Source organism: Heptranchias perlo, chromosome 10 (genome assembly GCF_035084215.1).
Source record: "Heptranchias perlo isolate sHepPer1 chromosome 10, sHepPer1.hap1, whole genome shotgun sequence".
Lineage (NCBI taxonomy): Eukaryota > Metazoa > Chordata > Chondrichthyes > Hexanchiformes > Hexanchidae > Heptranchias > Heptranchias perlo.
The window spans coordinates 19,899,435-19,921,957 of record NC_090334.1 but is presented as its reverse complement, the minus strand read 5'-3'; the positions used below and the strand labels follow the sequence as shown (position 1 = coordinate 19,921,957).

Below are 22,523 nucleotides of genomic sequence, written 5' to 3'. Positions count from 1 at the left end.
TCAGCAAACCAGAAAGAGCCTGAAGCAACATGCTCCAAAACTTCCACCTACTTGTAAATTCTTGGCTAATTGATGGTGCAGCAAGCCAAAAGTCTCTTGGTCTATTGACTGAAGTTCAGTGTTTGAGGCTTGTGCTGGCCTTTAAATGTGGACCAAGATACAACTGCTGGAGAAATGATTATTTTGAAGGCAGCATTTCGCTTTGTTTTGCTCAGTTTGCAGTGTTAATGTGGATTTTGTAGTCGGCAATGAAATCTGTCAATTACTCATTTTCATTCTAACACTCGCAGCTTTCAGGAAGATCTAACCAGTGTACATTATACGGACTTAGGCTTGGCAGAGGAGAGGAGGGTTATGCCAGTTCTGATGGCTGTTCTGGTTCATAATGTTGTTATCAGAGGCATGGGAGCCAGTTGCTTGCATGCCCTTCCACCTGGATCCCAAGCCTCCTTCAATGTTGCCAGGAAGTGCACAAGTGCAGCCTTATGTAATTGCTCCTCCAATATGTCCTTCCTCATTGTGGGAAAGCATTTGGTATCTCTAGTCTAATCAAACACTTGGTTACAGCTTGACAGTATTTGACTATAAGTCAACAGGTGATATTGTAACTGTACAGATCAATGGTGAGGCCACATTTAGGATACAAACAGAAAATACTGGAAACACTCAGCAGGTCAGGCAGCATCTGTGTGGAGAAAGGAAGGTAGAGTTAATGTTTCAGGTCTACGATCCCCCTTTGTCACAATCTGAAATGTCAACTCTACCTTTCTTTCTGCACAGATGCTGCCTGACCCGAAGAGTGTTTCCGGCATTTTCTGTTTCTATTCCAAATGTGGTCTAATCAGATTTTATTTCAGGTTTCCAACAGCTGCAGTATTTTGCTTTTTGTCAGATTTAGAATATTACGTGCAGTTATAAGAACATAAGAGATAGGAGCAGGAGCAGGCCATTTGGCCCTTCGAGCCTGCTCCACCATTCAGTGAGATCATGGCTGATCTGATTCTGGCCTCAGCTCCACTTTCCTGCCTGTTCCCCATATCCTTTGACTCCCTTGCTGATCAACAATTTGTCTAACTCAGCCTTGAATGTATTCAGTGACTCAGCCTCCACCGCTCTTTGGAGCAAAGAATTCCAAAGGTTCACAACCTTCTGAGAGAAGAAATGTCTCCTCATTTCTGTCTTAAATGGGCGACCCCTTATTCCCTTAGTTCTAGATTCCCTTATGAGGGGAAACATCCTCTCAGCGTTTATCCTGTCAAGCCCCCTCAGAATCTTATATGTTTCAATAAGATCTCCTCTCATTCTTCTAAATCCAGTAAGTATAGGCCCAACCTGCTCAATCTTTCCTCATAAGAAAACTCTTCCATACTCAGAATCAACCTAGTGAACCTTCCCTGAACTGCCTCCAATGCAAGTATGTCCTTCCTTAAATAAGGGCACCAGAACTGTACACAGTACTCCAGGTGTGGTCTCACCAGCACCCTGTACAGTTGTAGCAAGACTTCCCTGCTTTTATACTCCATCCCCCTTGAAATAAAGGCTAATATTCCAATTGCCTTCCCAATTACCTGCTGCACCTAAGTTGTGGGAACCCTATCTTCTAGATGATATTAATGCATTGGGGAGGGTTCAGACAGAATAACAAAGATTACTCTGGAACATTGGAATCTAGGTTATGAGGACAGACTCACAGAACTGAACTTGTTTATCATGACAAAAGCATACGGGATGCTGGAAGATGAGCACCGCTCGAGAAATTTAAGAGGAAATTAGATAGCCATGAGCATAGCTTTGGTGGGAGGCCTTAAGATGCCATACCCTGTCAAAAGCTTTGGAGATGGCAACGGCAATAACATATGATTCACCGAAGAGCAGAATTCAAGCAGTGCACAACATGCTTACCAGTAGAATTGCCGTGCTGAAAACCATACTAGTGGTCATGGATTAAGCCAAAACATACAAAATGATGGTTACTTTGAGTTTACAGCAGCTTCCATAACTTTAGAGGTGCTATGCCCTTGCCCAAAATGTTGTGGAGCAAAAGTAGTGTAGGGAAGGAAAAAAAACTATTACTGTTTTGATATTTATTTTGGAACCTACAGCTCTGACTTGAGTCAGCTCCAGCCACTCCCATCAGTCATGGGGATAACAACGATGAATTATTAAAAAAAATAAAAGTACGATTCAGTAAAACTCCAGACTGCTGTAGCACAGAAATTCCTGGCCATTTTGAGCTTATTTCTAATGTAAATGAAACCGGCTACAGATTATACGCTAACATTGACACATAATTCCACATTATTTGCAATGGATGGCTTCAGAAGCGGGACAGTTCGAACGGGATAAAATGGGGTAAAAAAATGAATTATTTATCAAATGTAAAATTATTCCAGCTTAGGCAATTTAGGGCTGAACTATTGCCTTGGTGCTGTTTTGTCACAGTTGGTTTTGAGCTAAAAAATCTGTTTGCCCAGCAGTATTTCATTGACTGCAGCTAAAACAACTGAAAGGCTGTGCGCATTACATCATTGGGTTGACCTCGACACAGTCAGGGCCATAAGTGAGATTTAGTTAAACGAGTGTTTTGTGAAGTACCGTTACAGTTTACACTGATTCCCCAAGGGTTTGAATGGTTAGTGGTGGATGTTTTACTTTATGGGAATGATCTGATGGAGAAAAACTTTCGCTGGCTTCCAAAACCCAGTTTCAAGGCTGTACTGCCAGCACCATTGTTCATTCTGCAAGCACTTTATAAACTGCTCCATCTGAGCGCACATTGAAGCTTTGCCTGTACACATGAATGGGGCTTTTCTCACCAAGGTCAACCTGGTGAGAAAATCTTCTTACTTGTACTACATTGAAGGAGTTCAGGGACAATTGTGGAAGCTTTGGGTACAATTAACTAATGGAAGTTTGGCCTTTGTCTGAAAGGGGAAGAATTTATGACCTTGATATTAAGGGGGAGGGTTAAGAATAAAAAATTGGGGAACTCGTCTCCAAACCTCTCCCTATTTTAAAAAAAAAATCATCTCTCATGGCTCCCTTGGGGCAGCAGCCATTTTGAGTAGAGTGGCGCCGTTTGCAGCCTTTTAAGGTCTTAATAAGCTTGATTGTGATGCCCCACGTGGTTGAATATCCCCCAAGCTTTCTCCGCCTAGCTCGCTCGGGCAAGGTGTTTTCTGAAGATTCCTTCACCGCTCGTTCCCTCGCTCCTCTCGCTGGCAGCAACTTACTTTATATGTACGAGGAGAGCTGCCGATCTTTCCTCCTCACGTTTAGATTCTCAGCCATTTAAACTGTAATCATTTTTACGGTGGCGGGTAGCAAGGTGTGTATTTGTGTCCCGTCTTGGAGAGGCGTGACGCTTAATTATCATATTTAAATCAGGCCCCACGCAGTGCAGTTGGGAGCCTGATTTGAATTTAACAGCTGCTGGTCGGGTTTCCCAGGGCTCGGGAAACCCGGCAGTGAAAGGGAGGCGAGAGCTGCCGGCTCAGGCAGGTTAGTGCTTTTTAGAGCTCTTCTTGTGGGCCAGGAGGAGCAGCAGTGCTCCCCCTGGCCCCTCAAGGAAGTCTTCGGCCTCCCTTCTGCCGATCGCTGTCTCGATCGACGACCCTGCCCCTTCCACCAAGCCTCGATCCCGGGCCCCGATCTCTCCCTCCTGATTTCTGGACTCTCCTCCCCCAGCTCCCCACCGAGCCCTGATCTCTCCCTCCCGATTGCCATGATCTAATTTTTTTTTAATTCGTTCACGGGATGTGGGCGTCGCTGGCAAGGCCGGCATTTATTGCCCATCCCTAAGAGGGCAATTAAGAATCAACCACATTGCTGTGGGTCTGGAGTCACATATAGGCCAGACCGGGTAAGGACGGCAGGTTTCCTTCCCTAAAGGACATTAGTGAACCAGATGGGTTTTTACGACAATCCGGTAGTTTCATGGCTATCATTATTGATACTAGTATTTTAATTCCAGATTTTTATTTAATTAATTGAATTTAAATTCGCCAGCCGCCGTGGCGGGATTTGAACTCGTGACTCTGGATTTTAGTCCAGGCCTCTGGATTACTAGCCCAGTAACATAACCACTACGCTACCTTACCCAATTGAATGGTGGAGCAGGCCTGATGGGCTGCATGGTCTAATCCTGTTCCTATATCCTCTACCTCTGCCAAGAAATCTCATTGGCAAAGATTCAAATGCGTATTTCTGTATCCGTAGCCGACTGGTGGAGCAGCACATTGAAGACAGTTACGTAGAATGGGTATAGAGTAATATCCTTCCTACGTTGTTTGCAGATATATGACTCACCGTACTACAGTCATGGTGCTTTGCATATGCCTTCCCGCCAGGGTAAAACCTTCGCCAGTTTAAATAATGGAAGCTGCTTCTTTGGCAGTGAATATCAAATGTGTCATTCCTGGAAAGTCACCAGGCCAGAATGTTTCTATGGCTGTAGTTGGAAGACAGTGAACGAATATAAGAGTTATGGAGTGTGACTTGTCTGAAGTGTGATGTATTGAATTTTAAAATTTCCTTCCCAAGAATTTTATTTATGAGTTCCTCAAAGGAACAAAAGCAATGACTAAGTGTTTCCTGATCCTGTCCACTGCATGAACGTAGGCTCCTGTGGAACGATACTGGGGCAGACTTTCCTCCAGAGTGAAATCTGGGCAGGTGGCCCACGGAATACTCCGTCCAGCTTACCAGTAGTCCCACCCGGGAGGCCTGGTCCACTTTGATGACCGGGCATCATTTGCATCAGGCCGGCAAGCTGCAGCTGGAAACCGAGCGCACATGGGCAGCCCACCGGCTACAGGCCGGAGAAACGTAGGTTCCTGGGGAGGGCCCGGATCTGGGAAGGGTTGACGGTGCGGTGGCCGCCCAGGCCGTGTATTTGAAGCCTGGAGAAGCCCCCCAAAAATGAAGACATTGGGGGTGCTCTTTGGCCGGACCTCCCACCTGTTGCCAGTTGGAATGTGCATGGTGCACGCTCTGCCCAAAAAACAGCAATCGGGGTCCCATATACGCCATAGGACCCCAATTAGCATTTTAAACGGGCCCACCGCCTGACTTGGGGGCAATTCTGGCCATCCATTGGTATACCCCTGTAAACACTGCCGCACCCACAGTGACAAGGGGGTGGTCGGTCATTGCCCAGTTTCCACCTGGTCGGAAAATTGAGCCCACTATTTCTACTTTCGAGATAGAAAGAAATCACAGCATTATCTCAGTTGCTATTTATTTTGGTCCTCCATTTAAAATTTCACTCGTTTGCATTTGAAACATGAATTTTTATAACATGGGCACTCCTGATGCGACACATTGGTGGTGTGATCCCTCCGTGGCACGGAGCTGAAGGACAAAGCCACTGACGTGGGGTTTTCATGGCGAAAACCGTTGAAAGTGATCCCCAGACTAACAGCAAAAATCTCAGAATCCCATGTAATAAAAATAGAATTTGACTTATCCAGTCACCAGAACCCAGTGGACTCGATTATTAATGGATGTAACCGTAGAATTTGATCCCCGAAACACTGATTAAAATCTCAGAATCCCATGTAATCAAACGAGAATTTGACTTACTCAGTCAGAGTGGGGTCGACTTCGACTCTGGCTATCAGCCGTTTTACACTATCGCACAATCAGCAGCCCCTTTTACATCTCTCCACTGAAGTCAATAGAAATAAAAACCGTGAGAGGTATAAAACGGGCTGCCGACTCGCTGTCACCCGTTTTACACTATCGTACAAAGTCCAGGTCTACCCCAGTGACTCTGGAGAGGGGTTTCATCTTGCGCGGGTCCCAGTCTTTGTAGTTCAGTGAAGGGTGGGATGCAGAGCAGAGCTGGTGTGATTTCCCATAGGGGAGGAGGCGATCGTTGGGCAAGGCATTATGGGATGCCCCGATAACATTACAGGGAATGGTGCGTGATGCAGTGGAGATCATAAGAGGAGAAAAGAAAAATATTTAAACGTGGGACCAAAAAAAAAATAGAATTAGAGGAATGTTTATATGGAACATGCCAGAGACTTAACAGACTGCAAGGCACTGGAATCATGGTGCAGTTGGAGTAATGAACTTGGAAACGCAATGAAAGGTAACTGTCAATTGTTTATTAACAATGCAGCGAACCACTGGGGCATCACATAAACTGTGCAGTATAGTGTAAAAACACTTCCGTAAAAGGCTGCCTACATACCAGACAGCAGAACAAAAAGAGAGACAGAAATTCAAACTTTAAACAATGATACCACACTTAAACTACTGGACTCCAGATGCTGGACTTCTGAAGTTCAGAGGAGCAAAGCCTTTCGGTTTTCTGTTACATTGGTGAACAGGATTCATAGAATTACTTAGAATGTACAGGACAGAAACAGGCCATTCGGCCCAACTTGTCTATACCGGTGTTTATGCTCCACACGAGCCTCCACCCCACCCCTCTTCATCGAACTCACAGCATAACCTTCTATTCCTTTCTCCCTCATGTGTTTATCTAGCATCTCCTTAAATGCTTCTATGCTAGTCGCCTCAACTACTCCTTGTGGTAGCGAGTTCCACATTCTAACCACTGCTTGGGTAAAGAAGTTTCTCCTGAATTCCCTATTGGATTTATTAGTGACTATGTTATATTTATGGCTCCTAGTTCTGGTCTCCCCCACAAGTGGAAACATCTTCTCTACGTCTACTCTATCAAACCCTTCCAGAATTTTAAAGACCTCTATCAGGTCACTCCTCAGTTTTCTCTTTTCTAGAGAAAAGAGCCCAGCCTGTTCAGTCTTTCCTGATAGGTATAACCTCTCAGTTCTGGTATCATCCTAGTAAACCTTTTTTGCACCTTCTCCAGTACCCCTATATCCTTTTTATAATGTTATAATATTCCATCCGATAAATACAATCGTGCCGATTCCGAGGAGCTGCACTCACAGAGAGCACTGGTCAGGGCCAGCAGAACTTGATTTTCCGACCATTTAAATTAACGGATGGACAATCACGATCTACAGACCTACGTTTTCCTGACCCTTGCTCCCTGCGAATGCCATTCCTCGCTGGAAGTGTCCAATCGGGGAACCGATCCAGATATCGCTGATTATTTTCAGGCCAATCTGCTTCACTGGTTTTCATAGGATCATAGAAAGTTACGGCACAGAAGGAGGCCATTCGGCCCATTGAGTCCGTGCCAGCTGAAAAAGGGTTATCCAGATTAATCCCACTTTCCAGCACTTGGTCCATAGCCCTGTAGATTACGGCACTTCAAGTGCACATCCAAGTGCTTTTTAAATGAATTGAGGGTTTCTGCCTCAGTGGGCAGGAGTGATTTCCAGACCCCCACCACCCTCTGGGTGAAAAAATGTCTCCTCAGTTCCCGTCTAATCCTTTTACCAGTTACTTTATATCTATGCCCCCTGGTCACTGACCCCTCTGCTAAGGGAAATAGGTCCTCCCTATCCACTCTATTTAGGCCCCTCATAATTTTATATACCTCAATTAAATCTCCCCTCAGCCAAAGAAAACAACCCCAGCCTATCCAATCTTTTCTCATAGCTAAAATTCTCCGGCCCTGGCAACATCCTTGTAAATCTCCTCTGTACCCTGTCTAGTGCAATCACATCTTTCCTGTAATGTGGTGACCAGAACTGTATGCAGTACTCAAGCTGTGGCCTAACCAATATTTTATACAGTTCTAGCATAAGCTCCCAGCTCTTATATTTATATTCTATGCCTCGACTAATACAGGAAAGTATCCCGTATGCCTTTTTAATCACCTTATCTACCTGTCCTGCTACCTTCATGGTCCAAGATCCCTTTGTTCCTCTGCACCTCTCCGTATCCTCCCATTTATTGTGTACTCCCTTGCCTTGTTTGCCCTCCCCAAATGCATTACCTCGCACTTCTCTGGATTGAATTCCATTTGCCACTTTTCTGCCCACCTGACCAGTCCACTGATATCTTCCTGCAGTCTACAGCTTTCCTCTTCTTTATGAACCACACGGCCAATTTTTGTATCATCTGCAAACTTCTTGATCAAGCCCCTCACATTCAAGTCGAAATCATTAATATATAGCACAAAAAGCAAGGGACCTAGTACTGAGCCTTGCGGGACCCCACTGGCAACAGCCTTCCAGTCGCAAAAATACTCGTCAACCATTACCCTTTGCTTCCTGCCACTGAGCCAATTTTTGATCCAACTTGCCACTTTCCCTTGGATCCCATGGGCTTTCACTTTTTTGACCAGTCTGCCATGTGGGACTTCGTCAAAAGCCTTGCTAAAATCCATGTACACTACATCAAACGCGTACCCTCATCGACCCTCCTTGTTACCTGCTCAAAAAATTCAATCAAGTTAGTCAGACACGACCTTCCCTTAACAAATCCATGCTGACTGTCTTTGATTAACCCGTGCCTTTCTAAATGACGATTTATGCTGTCCCTCAGAATTGATTCCAGTAATTTGGCACACCATCGAGGTTAGACTGACTGGCCTATAATTACTCAGTCTATCTCTTTCTCCCTTTTTAAACAACGTTTTTTTCCAGTTATTTCATCTGCACTGATGAAGGTCCAGATGGTGCAGTGTGTTAACACACAGACCTTTCACCCCTGGGATTAGGGATTAAATCTACCCCCTCCGCACACCCCAGACTGATGGGATGAACATCTCATCTCTCCACTAGCTACAAGGATCCGATCTGAAATGAGTTTGTGCAGTCTCAAATTTGGGTCTCCCATTCAGAACTAAGGTGTAACAGAAAATTCCCCAAAAAGGGAGAAGATCTGTCAACACCTGAGAAAGACTGGTTAACATTCATCAGAATTGGGAAGTGGCAAAATATTTCTACCCCAAATGTTAGCATTTTTTTTTCTTTACAGAAGGGCATGCTACGCATTTTTTATTTCAGATTTTCAGCATTTTGCAGTTTTTTTTAATCTCTTTATATTTACAATTTATAAGTAATTGGCAGTCTTACTCAGAGAGATCTTAGGAATGGCTGGTTTGGGAGACAGAAGTGTCCTCCTGAGGTTGTGGTTAAGGTAAGATTTCTGAGACACCTTTACTCTCTGACTGGTCTTTGCTATACTTGGAAGGCAAATATAAAAACAATTCCATTCTCCAGTACAGACTTGAGCAAACACCTCAAATTCTCCACGGGCTTCCTTGTATATTCCGCTCCCATCTCAATCACTTCAATTGGAAAGACCTGCCAAATAATGTAAAGGGTAGGGGGGATATTGGGCGTTCCATCCTTCCTCCAACATCAGGCAATGGAGATTTTTTCCATTGAACTTTTTGGTGCATTTTCTGGCATTTGGGGTCAACTGTAATTCTGCATTTTGAAGTCAAATCAATTACTCTGGAGATATTTTCAGTTTTAAAATAAAATAGTTGTTACAAGTTACAACTGACTCTTGATTATTGTACCATCACTGCACAGTGAAGGTAACACTGCAGGTCAGCATGTAAACAGGTACCATCGCAGACTGCTGTAATAATGTTTATAATAAGTGGTCCTGGATCTCATTTGTGGACTGAAGGAAGCTCTCCTACTGCATCCCTAGGGCTCCTGAATAATTAATGGGAACTGTTTGGTCGTGTCTTCTATGTCACAAGCTTAACCTGCATTAGGATTTTGCTGTTCTTGAAGAAAGACCAAAGTCTCCTTCACCTCTACTTAATGTGGTCTGTGCCCAGGCTGAAGTCATCATTCATAGGGACCCCACTTACCGACATGAATCAACATTTGGAACTAATGGTCATCATCTATCTCTCAGGCAACACTGAGACTCCCCTCTTGAGCCCATGCAAAACCATAATACCATACTTGGGGACTCCCATCGCTATATCCGACTGGCCAGCTAATTATTAAAGATGGTAAGTAAAGTGCGTAAGATCCTCAGGTGAGTTCTCCAATAATGCAATTTCATCTGTGAGAAAGAGCACCGCAACACTTTTAAAGACAACCCAAGATCGTCTCATCCAACACATCATTGATGAAGATTTTGAATAGGATGGGCGGCAGTGGACAATCACCTCTCAGTCGTGTTTCACTATAAGATTTCTCTATTTCATAAGAGCGTAAATTTAAACCCAATTTTTCCTAAGCCAGATCCCCATGGCTGCTTATTGTCACCAAGCTGCTTCCTTCAGAATCACCGAGTGCCTGGCTGGCCGTCGAGCTCGTTCTATTTTCTTTTCATTCCCTCGGAGGTGGAGGTTTCACTTCCACAAAGCGATCCATCAGATGACATAGTCATGAACAAGCAAAACTAGGGCTTGAAGGGAATCCCATACAGTTGAAACTAGGTTTTGATTTTGGGTCTTCCCACCAGGAGCCCTTTGCTCCAGTGTTTGAGTTATTCAGCCACACCATTAATATTAATGAGATTAATGTTAATTTCGTCCCTGTTTTTCTCTCTTAACCATCTACTAACTGCGGCCAAGTATGTAGTCAGAAGCCTACTACATCCAGGCCTTTGCCATACTGAATTAGTTGGCAGCAGGTGTATGAAAGCATTCTGGTGATGATTCTCCCTCAATTATGCCCTTCCTCGTCTCTCCGCCATGTCCAGTCTTTGCATGGCACCTGCTCACAGCAGCATATCTGAGATTGGGAAGTCAGTAGAGCAGGAGGGTTGAACCTGCATCCTGCTGATCCACGGCACAGTGCTTGACTGACCTGTGCTGTCATACTGCCCCAGATCGATTTACGTTGGACAGGGATGAATTCCTGCATTAGTCTGCTGTGGATTTGTACCATATTGGTCACTGTGAATGGCCAATTGCAATTTGGATTTTCCACAGAGTTAAACATCTGGCATGGTTTCTACCTACACACCAGTGAGCTCCTGATCTCAGCTCGACATGCCTGTTTCTGTGGGGATATCAAGAGAAGGCCAGGGGCGTACCTCAGGGAGAGAGAAAACCAGCAGGCAGCTCATCAGTGGGCTGACTGATCACTGGCAGCTGATTCAGAGTGACATTGTCAAGACCTGCCCATTTACCTTCTTGGTACCTGGCTTGGCAACGCTGGTACAGGAGGGAAAATGGAGAGGGGGAGCAATTAGAGGATAATATACCCTCAAAAATAAAAAAGATCAATGTAATGGGGATGAGCAAACAGTGATTAAATATACTGTAAGCATACGGTATATGCATGCTGTGTTATTCCTCAATGCAGCAGGGACCAAGTCATTATGGTGAAGAAATGTCCAGTTTTATATTCACATTTCACAGCCACTGAGTTCCTCATTTTCAATAATAAGGTCTGTGTGATGGACCAGATTTAGCTTATGAAAATATTTCTGCACAGCACTGAGCAGACACCCTTGTTTCCTCAGACAACACTACTGCACTGACAAACAGTTCCAGCAGTCATTTCTCATGACAATGTCAATCACCCAACCCCAGCCAATACATGGGAACACTAAGTACTTCAACAGACCGCCATGGTTTTAGATGTGGCGTGGCCCAGATGTCTGAGAAAATAATACACAAAAAAATGCTTTTATTTTTGCTGTCTCTTTAACAAAAAGCAGGATGGAAAGACTATTAATTGAGTTTGGGGGGGTTCCAGCAGCACTCTTCATGTGGCTTTGGTTGGAACGAGCACCAATCATGAAGCCTGTATCCCGTGCGGGAATAAGTGGTATCTGCTAGAATCCTGCTCTCTTTGTATTTGTCCGTTTGGTTTGTGTCTGATATGAGTCAGAGCAACATATGGCTGTTATTTTCTCCGGTGCAGGACGCAGTTTTGTTGTTGACAGGCATTTGAACAGTGCAAGGGGGAAAATGGTTCAGGCTTAGCCTGTCAAATTCAAAACAAAAAGTTAGTCAGGTTTCTTGTTGTAAATTCACGTTTGGAAACGTTTAGGACCAGAAGCAGTCAAAATTCTGACTAGCTTCCGTGGCCAGAGTAGAGAAATGACTAATAATTGTCTCTGACTCCTGTCTCTAAACTCCTTTCATGTCTCATTTTAGGCCTATAAACTGAATGGATTTTGATTTCCTTTTCTTTACATGGGGTAATATTTTATTCTTAGACAGTGGGGCATGCACCTCATTTTTTGTTATATGCATGCATGTCCATATATTTTAGAAGCACACATGTGGTAACAAGCAGACTGTAGGGTGTTGTCATGCAATTATATATCCTGATGTTGAGATGACCTCAAAAGCCAATGGCACGTCAACCCTGAGAAGTATTACTGCCCTAGAACTTACTGGAGTCTGTTGCACTTTATAATATATACAAACTTAGTAATTACTGACCAGTGTTTATTGTTTTCCATTTTCATTAGTTTTCTTTTGCTGGCAAGGTCATCATGGTAGACAGCGATTGCCAGCTGTAATTGAGTCACAAAGACAGGATAAGCAGTGATATTTAAAGGCACACATATATTATCACTTTTGCATTGACATGAAATGACTTTGGGTGCATATCAATGCTAAAGTGGCAGTATGGCCAGTATATAGATACTATACGCAATTTACTATCAAACGCACCGAAGGCTTGAGGTGCGAGTCCCTATCCAGGAGGCTTTTGGACAACGGTATGAGTTCATACGGAGTGCAGTATAACCTCAGCCTAAATAAATAATGCAGGGGATTAACAAAGTTTACACAACACATATATATACAAATATAAAACACCCTTTGTCGTCAGGTAACTTCGTACTTTCTATTGGGAGTATGGAACAGCACATAATCTCACTCTGGAGAAAGATTTTAATGACACATGGTGTGAAGGTTCAACCACACTGATTTGTATTTAGACAGAAATTGAGGCCATCTGTCCTTTTTAATAATTGATATAGTTCACAATATTTTTAGAGGTTTGGTCTTGCTCTGCATCAGGCCTTCCCCAAGCTTTTTAAATGAGTTTGTAGTCAAACATTTTTTATATAATGCAGTTCTTCCAATCATGGGTCTGCTCATCTCAGTGAGCTGTCAGTTCTTCCATTGAATGAAATGAAAACACTTAGGAGAGGAACATTTGAGGCACCTTTAAAAGTTTTAAAAGTGCAGCTGATGGCCAGGTGCTGTTCTCCCACTGCCAGCTGCACTCGTAAGTTTGAAAGGGCCAAGTTACCTATTTCCAGCAACAACAACAACTTGCGTTTATATAGCGCCTTTTATGTAGTTAAAACGTCCCAAGGCACTTCACAGAAGCGTAATCTGACAAAAATTAACACCGAGCCAAAAGAGACATTAGGACAGGTGACCAAAAGCTTGGTCGAAGAGATAAGTTTTAAGCAGAATCTTAAAAGACGAGAGGTGGAGAGGCAGAGAAGTTTAGGGAAGGAATTCCAGAGCTTACGGCCTAGACAGCTGAAGGCACGGCTGCCGATGGTAGGGTAAAGGAAGTGGGGGATGAACGAGAGGCCAGAGTTGGAGGAACGCAGAGTTCTCAGCGAGTTGTAGGGCTTGAGGGCGTTACAGAGATAGGGAGCGGTGAAGCCATGGAGGGATTTGAACATGAGGATGAGAATTTTAAAATTGTGGAGTAGGTGGCCATTGTAGGTCAGAGAGCACAGGGGTGATGGGTGAATGGGATTTGGTGCGAGTTAGGATACAGGCAGCAGAGATTAGGTTTATGGAGGGTGGAAGATGAGAAGCCGGCCAGGAGAACATTGGAATAGTTGAGGCTAGAGATAACAAAAGCATGGATGTGCGGCCCTTTCATACTGTGGAAAACTATTTTTCTGTGGGTGCTTTATTTCTGAGCTTCCAGTACAACACTGTGCCAGCAACGGGAAAAACATGCTGCCTGTGGACCCCCCTGACAGGTCAGCCTTCCACATCACAACACCCGTACATTCACAAACAACTGCATCTCAGCACAAGTAACAGAATGGCATTAAGCAAACTGTAGCCATTGACATGGGCTGGTGAGGGCCAGGCCAAATAAATGCTCTAGTTCTGCTACCCTGTGCCGCTCATTTACACAGATTTATCCTTCAAGACCACTAGAGGTCATAAGTATAAAATAATCGCTAATAAATCCAATAGGGAGTTTAAGAGAAACTTCTTTACCCAAAGAGTGCTTAGAATGTGGAACTCGCTACCACAAGGAGTAGTTGAGGCAAATAGCACAGATGCATTTAAGGGGAAACTAGATAAGCACGAGGGAGAAAGGAGTAGAAGGGTATCCTGATAGGATTAGATGAATCAGGGATGGAGGAGGCTCGTGTGGAGCATAAACGTCAGCATAGACCAGTTGGGCCGAATGGCCTGTTTCTGTGCTGTAGTTTCGATATAACTATGTACTTCACTCAAAAACATGCACATATTTGTTTTTACGGCAACTGTGGTAGAATCACAGGACCTGATCAGAAGTAGCCACAATTATAGCTTGATTAATGTGTGGGGATGTATGTGTGTGCATGCCTGCGTTTGTGTGTGTGCATATATATATATATATGTGTGTACGTAAGTGTATGTTTAGCCTATAAAATGAAAGAAGAATTGGTGATATAGTGTATGTGACAGTGTGTGAAAACTGCAGTGGTGAAATCGGACATGGGCGGGGACGCAAAACAGGTGGTATCGCATCAATCGCCTGTTATACTCCCCGCCCGATACTCAGTTCCCATTCACTTCAATTTAACTGGAAACAGGTAAAGCATTCTATAGAATGGGATTGATTGGGAAATGACTCAATATGTTGGAATTCTCTGCTTGGATCAGATTTACATTTGTCTAGACTAGTATGTTCTACTCCACACTGTGACCTAGATTTCTAACAGCACTTATAGTCACCCCTCCAATAGAGTCTCCCGAACTCTTGCTGGTTAAGAATTCAAGAGAATACACTTCAAACTGGAGGTCAATGCCTTGTAAGTGCTGGTTCAAAACTGTGCTCTGGAAATCGGCTAGAAATCAGTGGAGAGAAGATTGTTACTTACTGATAACTACTACATTCAAATTCTTCATGTCTGCTGTCCTGCTGCAGTTAATCAATAGTGGCCTGACAACTCTTATCAAGCCCACCGCACTCTTAATACCAAAGGTTGAGACATTAAACTGAGGCTCCATCTGCCTGTTCAGATGGATGAAAAACATCCCACAGCACTAATCAAAGAAGAGATGGGGAGTTCTTGCTGTGTCCTGGTCAACATTTATCCCTCAACCAGTATCACCAACAACAGATTATCTGGTCATTGATCTCATTTGCTGTTTGTGGGACCTTGCTGTGAGCAAATTGGCTGCCATGTTTCCCTACATTATAACATTGACTACACTTCAAAAATAATTCAATGGCCGTGAAGTGCTTTGGGACAACCTGAGGACATGCAAGGTGCTATATAAATGCAATTCTTTCTTCTGTTCTTTAAAAAGTGTTCCTTTTCTGGGGGTTCTTCCCCATCAAACGACAAGGTCAAGCAACAGCTTCTGGTGCCTCAAACCTTCGTTTGTGTGAATTTTTGGATAAAGAATCATCCTACTTGCCAAAAGGCGAATAATCTATTAATGCCTTCCTCCAGGCTGCCTCATTCACAAGCACAGATTGCCAATTGCTGTTGGCACTAATGCGCCAGTCCTTTGTGTGGTGCTTTGCTATTGTGTTGTTGTTCCGTGTGGGTTAGTGAAGCTAAAACTGTAAAAAGCTATTGAACAGTAAAGGCTCTTTGTTGTCGGTCAACTAAAAGTAATCACGGCGCTAACAATGTGTTTCAGCTGTGTTTATTCTTCGTGCCAGTCGTCAATCAGAACTGACGGGGCCCTTGTGTTTTTGGTGCAGGTTTCCTGAACCCGATCCAAGCCACACATTGGAGGAAAGGGTCGTGCACTGGTACTTTGGTCAGCTGGACAAAAACGGCAGCAACAACATCAACAAGAAGGAAATGAAACCATTTAAGCGATTCTTGAGGAAGAAAGCCAAGCCAAAGAAATGTGGACGGAAATTCACCGATTACTGCGACTTGAATGAGGACAAAACCATTTCACTGAACGAGTTGAAAGGATGCTTAGGAGTAAAAGAAGGAGGTAGGTGGCTATTGTAATTAAAATGATCAATTGACCACTGCAGATTAGACAGAATCAAACCAATAGTGACAGAACCGTTACCTTTTGCCCATTTCAGCATTGGCAAAACATTTAACATGGGTGAATTACATTTTAGTCAAATGGAAAAAGGCATTTCAAGTAAAATGAACTCCCATCTCTCGGGCTAGCGGATTTTTTTTTTCTCTGCTCTCTGTTGAAGGTGCTGACTGATTTGTGTGCATCAGTTTTCCAATCTTTCATTGAACCCATAGACCTTTTTTAGACAATATTTACAGTTTGTTTCCGCACCGTTCTCTCTTATGAATTTGTTAGAATATTGAAGTCCTTTCATTCCATAATCCTGTAACACTCGGTCTAAAAATGTACATAGATCATCTGGTAACCCTTAGTAAGCAAGCTACACAGTGACTTTACCTGAACAGCAGCTCTCAACCTTGGTTGAAGGATTGTAAACAATTTTACAACACCAAGTTATAGTCCAGCAATTTTATTTTAAATTCACAAGCTTTCGGAGATTTTCTCCTTCCTCAGGCAAATGTTTCAAGATCTCCTTGAAGCCTACGCAAATGCGTAGGCTTCAAGGAGATCTTGAAACATTTGCCTGAGGAAGGAGAAAATCTCCGAAAGCTTGTGAATTTAAAATAAAATTGCTGGACTATAACTTGGTGTTGTAAAATTGTTTACAATTGTCAACCCCAGTCCATCACCGGCATCTCCACATCTTGGTTGAAGGAAGCTGCTTTCCTCTTGCCTCTTAGCGCTGCCTTTTTGTACCTCCCAACTCTTCTTAAAGAACACACACACTGCAACATCCTCTTTTTCATGATAAGTGAAGGAGGAGAAAAGGCTGCAAGTGGAGCTGGGAGTACCTCCAGTACAAAACTCCTCTGTCTCTGCAATTAAAAAACAGAGTGTGCCGACCTTCTTGATAAGACACATCTTTGTTTGGTAACATATTTTGCCTGTTAGGATGGCCCATCAGTTTGGGTCTCCTCTCGCACTATGAGTAGATCCAGTGGCATGGGTCATAGGTACATCTCAGAGGAGCTCCATTCAATAATACTTAAGAACACTGACTTGGACATATATGGTCATTCCTTCATTGTCACTGGGTCAAAGTCACATTATTTAAATTAGCCAACTATTTAAATAATAAATAATTATGAAGCTGCTGGTTGAACTTAATAAATTGCTGACTGGGTCTATCAAGTGATTAACATGCCGATTTCAACTGACTTTTAAAAAATAATAAGGGGCTCGATTTTCGGACGTCCGAGCCGGCGGGTTCGTGGCAGGGGGGGGGGGGGGCTCCAAAAATCAGGGATTCCCGGGGCGGGTCCGGAGCCCGGCTCCAACCCGCCCACTTCCGGGTTCCCCAGTGACGCGCTTAGATGCGCGCGCAGCCCCCGCATGCGGGACTCCCACCGGCAATTAAAGCCGGCGGGTTCCCACTTAAACCAATTAATTACATGGTTCAGGTCGTTTGCAGACCTGATTGACATGATATTTTAGGAGGGGTGGGATTTTCAACTCAACTGAGCGTGTTTCCCGTACTGGGGGAAATACTCCCAGTTGAAATGGACGTGTTGCAGCCATCAGCCTGTGGCAGCTGCAAAGGTCCATATGACAGGTGGGGGGAGGGGGGGTGGGGGGAGACCCTCACTCATTGCAGGAGGCCACTCTGTCACTTTGGACAAAGTTTGGCCTCCACCACCCTCCTCCTGACAATCAAATTCACCAACTTGGAACCTCAACCCCGGTGTCCAGAGACATGTACCTACCTTGCGGACCCCCTCAGATGTACATCTTCCGGATGGGGGCTGCCGTAGCTGCAGTCATGACCTCCTCGGAGGGCGAACAGCATCACCAGCCTCGCCGTCTACCTCTGACACGTGGAGCTCCACAACAGAGCGCTGTGACACATCCACCTGTACAGCAGGAGGGAGGGCAACCGCAGAGAGAGATGCGTCGCAGAAGGCACTACCCTCACCACATGGTCTACAGACCGAGGCTCAGCTTCCTGGACCTCTCTGAGCAGCAGTGCACACGGAGGCTCAGAGTCACTCGACATGTAGTCATGCACATCTGCAGCCTCCTTCATGCCGAGCTGCTCCCGGCTGGCCCGAGCACCATCTTCTTACCTGTCGCTGTCAAAGTCACCACTGCCCTCAACAACTTCTCCTCCGCATCCTTCCAGGGTGCCACCAGGGACATTGCCGACGTCTCTCAGTCGTTTGCACAAAACAGCCCTGCAAATACACCTACGCCCACTCTGCAGTGACACAATGGGTGGCATCAGTTGTGGGTCTTCATGGTGATCCTCAGGAAAGGGCATTATTGCACAAACCAGACAAGATTTGCAAAGACCTGGCAGTAGTGGTGACAATATAATATGTAATGTGAGTTGATCAGAAATCAAATATAAGTAAAAACCTTAACAAACCCTCAAACACCCTTGTGCATCCCCTTCATGCTCACGACACGTTTGCCTTATGCTTCCTACTGCACACATGTGATGCATGCCCTGTGGCTGCAGCACAGATAGTGGCAGGTTGGGTGATGCTGACCGTGAAAGAGATGCATCAGAGGGTGAGTATGAGATAGAGCCGTGAGATTGTATGAGGATTGGGTTGAGTGGTAGTGGCGGGATGAGTACTTGCGAGGTGAGTAAGTGCAGGTAAGATGAGGATGAGCTTTGAGTGGGTATGAGGGGTGGTGTGACAGAGTAGTGTTGGCAATGCAGAAGGAGATGTGGGGTGGGGGCAGTGATGTGGCAGACAGAATGTAGGGGAATGAGTAAGTGTACTCACTTTGGCTGACCTACTTAGGTCATTGCAGCACCTCCTGCACTGTATGCAGGTGCGCGATATGTTGGTGGTGCAGGTGACCTCCTCTGCCACCTCGAGCCAGGCATCCATGGTGGCAGAGGCAGGCCGCTTCCTCCCGCCCGCCGGGGTGAAGATCTCTGTCCTCCCCCTCCTCCTCACCCCATCCAATAAGACCTGGAGTGAGCCATCATTAAACCTGGGAGCAGCCTTTCCCCTGGGCTGCTCCAATCTGTAATTTTGCCTATTTTCTGCAGCATCAGTCAGTGGAGGACTGCCCCTTTAAATAGGGCTCCTCCAGCTGACAGCCTATGATGCGGGTGCGCAGTCCGCCCGCTGCGCAGCTTTCCAGCACGAAACCCGGAAGCCAAAGTAAGTACCTCCAATTAGGCTGCGATCGCGTGCGGAGCACCCCGAATTCACTGGGCGTGTTACCCACGTGCCCAGTCAACCCCCCCGCTGAAAACCCGCCTCCCTCCTAAAATTGAGGGCAAGATGAGTGTATGAATTTAAAGAATTCCTTTTTGAAAGTGTGTTACATGTCAATGAGCTGTTGACAGCAATTAGTGAAGAGTGTAATAATTGTCTGATTTTATTAATTAGCTGTGTTTCTACCAACCCATGCACTTTTGCCCTTCTGATCCCCATCCATTGGTTCAATCTGCTGCCGTTATTCCAGATGAAGTACTGCCGGCTTCTCTCCAGTAACCACCGCTCAACTCCAAATGCACTTTCTGTTTCTTGCATCTGCCAGTCTCTGACTGTTACCGCCTTGAACTCTTTCCTCCAATTCAGTACTCCTGCTGAAAAAATCGGCCTCGTCTTTTGGGGAGATTTTCCCAGGCCATTCCCAACTCGAACATTCATGGGAAGTCTGCGGGACGGATGGAACCGTTGCGTTCGACATCACTGATCCAATGCCAACCCTTCCTTGGGTTTCCCCCTCTGTCTCCAATTCTTCATGGTTTCTGTCTCCGCTTTCTTGCTGCTTTTCATCCTTCGTGGCCTGTTTCTTCTCTTTGCGTGACTGATTTTCTCCGTACTAAAGTTGTATTTTAGTCTTACCTTATCTGGCTCAAGTTCAAGTGGCAGTTTTGGCTGAGCAAAAATTAGCTTCCATGAGTCCGAAGAAAAGCCCAACTAACTCAGCAGAGAGTAATTTTTTGAATATTTTTCGTTATCAGCCAGGAAGCAATCTGTCTCTTTTGGGGTTGAAGGCGGGGCAGGGAAATGGTTATCTTGCAGGGGAGGACTCAGAGTCCAAGTGGGTAACTTATTTTCACCACCATTGCTTAGATGCAAAATTTAAGCTTTTACCCACAAGAGTGAAGTGTTTGAGAGATTTTAATGGTCTCAGCTTATGCAAATGATATCTATCCTGCCAAAGACCTTGACATAATTGCCACATTTTGTGGTATAGATGTTGCTTTTGCACATGTTGGGTTCTCTGCACATGTGACATGTTAGCTGAGACATTGGAAGTTGCTACGGGGAAGGTTTTTCCACCTCCAGAGATGCACCCTTGATCCACTTGAGCCCCCAAGAGTCATTTGAAAAATGTTGGTGGGCTCCCAAGTCCTTGTCAGGGTTGGGGGGGGTGGGGGGAAGATTGGCTGTGGCAGCTTGCCACGGCATAGCATGGATGGTGGTCTTTGTGCTGACACTTGAAAAATTGGGAAAAAATGTGTGTTTTTAAAGGCGGCCCTTTGCCCTCTAAACTTGAAATCTGACCTTCACAGCGCATAGCAACACTTGATACCAGGGACAAATAGGCACCCCTTATGACCAGGGAGCTCCTGGTGCAAATGATGAAAGGTACGTCAAATGATGTATTTCCATCATTTGCAAATCATTACAATATGACTGATCACATATCGACAAACAGATTGTACATCATTGATCATTTCTGGCAGGAGATCAGATGGTAGAGGAAAAAAAATGGACAGGGTCCCAGAAGACCCCATTTCCCAGCCCAGCCCAGCCTGATACCTCTGGAAAAATCAGTGAAGGAGGGGCTGAAAATCTAGGCCATTAAGTTTGCTTTGTGCCAGAAAGGAGAGCAGTCACCTGCACCCAAATCATCAGCTGTTAAACCATGAGGCACAAGATTTCTGCTCCTGACTGATGTAAATATAGCTCATAATATTTGTAGCATTTTGAGTTTTACCAGAGCAGAATTTTGTTAATTTCTGTTTATCGATATTAAATGCAGCATGTAGCAGCATTGTAAACCTCTCCGCCTCTTCCTCCTCCTTTAAGACGCTCGTTAAAACCTACCTCTTTGAACAAGCTTTTGGTCACCTGTCCTAATATCTCCTTTTTGGCTCAGCATCAGTTTTTTGTCTGATAACTCTCCTGTGAAGCACCTGAGGACGTTTTACTACATTAAAGGCAATATATAAATGCAAGTTGCTGTTGTTGATTTTCTTGCATTAGGACCCCCAGATCCCTTTGTACTGCAGTACTTTCCAGTTTCTCGCCATTTAGATGATAACTTGCTCTCTGATTTTTCCTGCCAAAGTGCATAACCTCACATTTTCCAATATTGTATTGCATCTGCCAAATCTCCGCCCACTCACCCAGCCTGTCTATATCCCCTTGTAGGTTTTTTATGTCCTCCTCACTCTCTACTTTCCTTCCCATCTTTGTATCATCTGCAAACTTTGATATGTTACACTCGGTCCCCTCCTCCAAATCGTTAATATAGATTGTAAAGAGTTGGGGACCCAGCACCGACCCCTGCGGAACACCACTGGCTACTGGTTGCCAGTCAGAGAATGAACCATTTATCCCAACTCTCTGCTTCCTGTTAGATAACCAATCCTCCACCCATGCCAGAATATTACCCCCAATCCAGTGATTCTTTATCTTGAGCAATAATCTTTTATGTGGCACCTTGTCGAATGCCTTCTGGAAGTCTAAATACACTACGTCCACTGGTTCCCCTTTATCCACCCTGTACGTTATGTCCTCAAAGAACTCAAGCAAATTTGTCAGACATGACTTCCCCTTCATAAAGCCATGCTGACTTTGTCCTATTAAATTAAGTGTTTCAATTCTTCACTGCATCTCATTCGCAAATGCCAGCGCACTCTGAAAGTGACTGCTGAGCACCCACAGGGTATCCACTCATCCCTCCACAAAACTGAAGAATTAAATCACTTCCTCACAGGCAAGTTTAACTGCAACATTTTGGCTAAAGGAAATGGCAGATAAAGGAAGAAGGTTATCTGTCCGTACAGTACAGTTGTGAACCTGTTAGAGAGCTTTTCGGGCAGGGTCCAGGAACTGTGTGTTCTGTTTGAACTTTAGTATTGTGCCCTGTATCTTTGACGGAGGATTCGTTATTGTGTGAATAATTCTGTACAATGCTGAGAAAAAGGCGGCTGTCTTTACATTTGCCACAGTTGAGAGATTCTCCATCCTCCCCCCTCGCTGGGGTGCAATTCCACAGGAGGCATTGGCCTTCTGGTACCTCAATCAATTGGCCAATCTTCACGTGTGACTCTGGACGCCGTGTGTGTCAGCAGGATATTTGACAAAGGCATCGCAGCCAAGCCCAAGTCAGGAAGTCACCTAACATCCACATGCACGCACTTTCCAGTCGCAGTGACTGGGTACCAACTATTTTACGGTTATGCCCCCCTGTTCTGTCTTTTTTAAGCTTAGTGTTGTTTTGTTCCAAACTGATGGAA

The 22,523-nt window shown here is 44.7% G+C and overlaps 1 protein-coding gene across 3 annotated transcripts in view; it reads left to right on the top strand.

The window, feature by feature from the left end:
* smoc1 (SPARC related modular calcium binding 1) overlaps positions 1–22,523 on the top strand; it is a 214,958-nt gene that overhangs the window by 169,635 nt on the left and 22,800 nt on the right. For all 3 annotated transcript variants that reach the window (XM_067991284.1, XM_067991283.1, XM_067991285.1), the window contains exon 11: positions 15,738–15,986. In XM_067991284.1, coding sequence (XP_067847385.1) covers positions 15,738–15,986 — 249 coding nt within the window. The remainder of the gene's footprint in view (positions 1–15,737; positions 15,987–22,523) is intronic.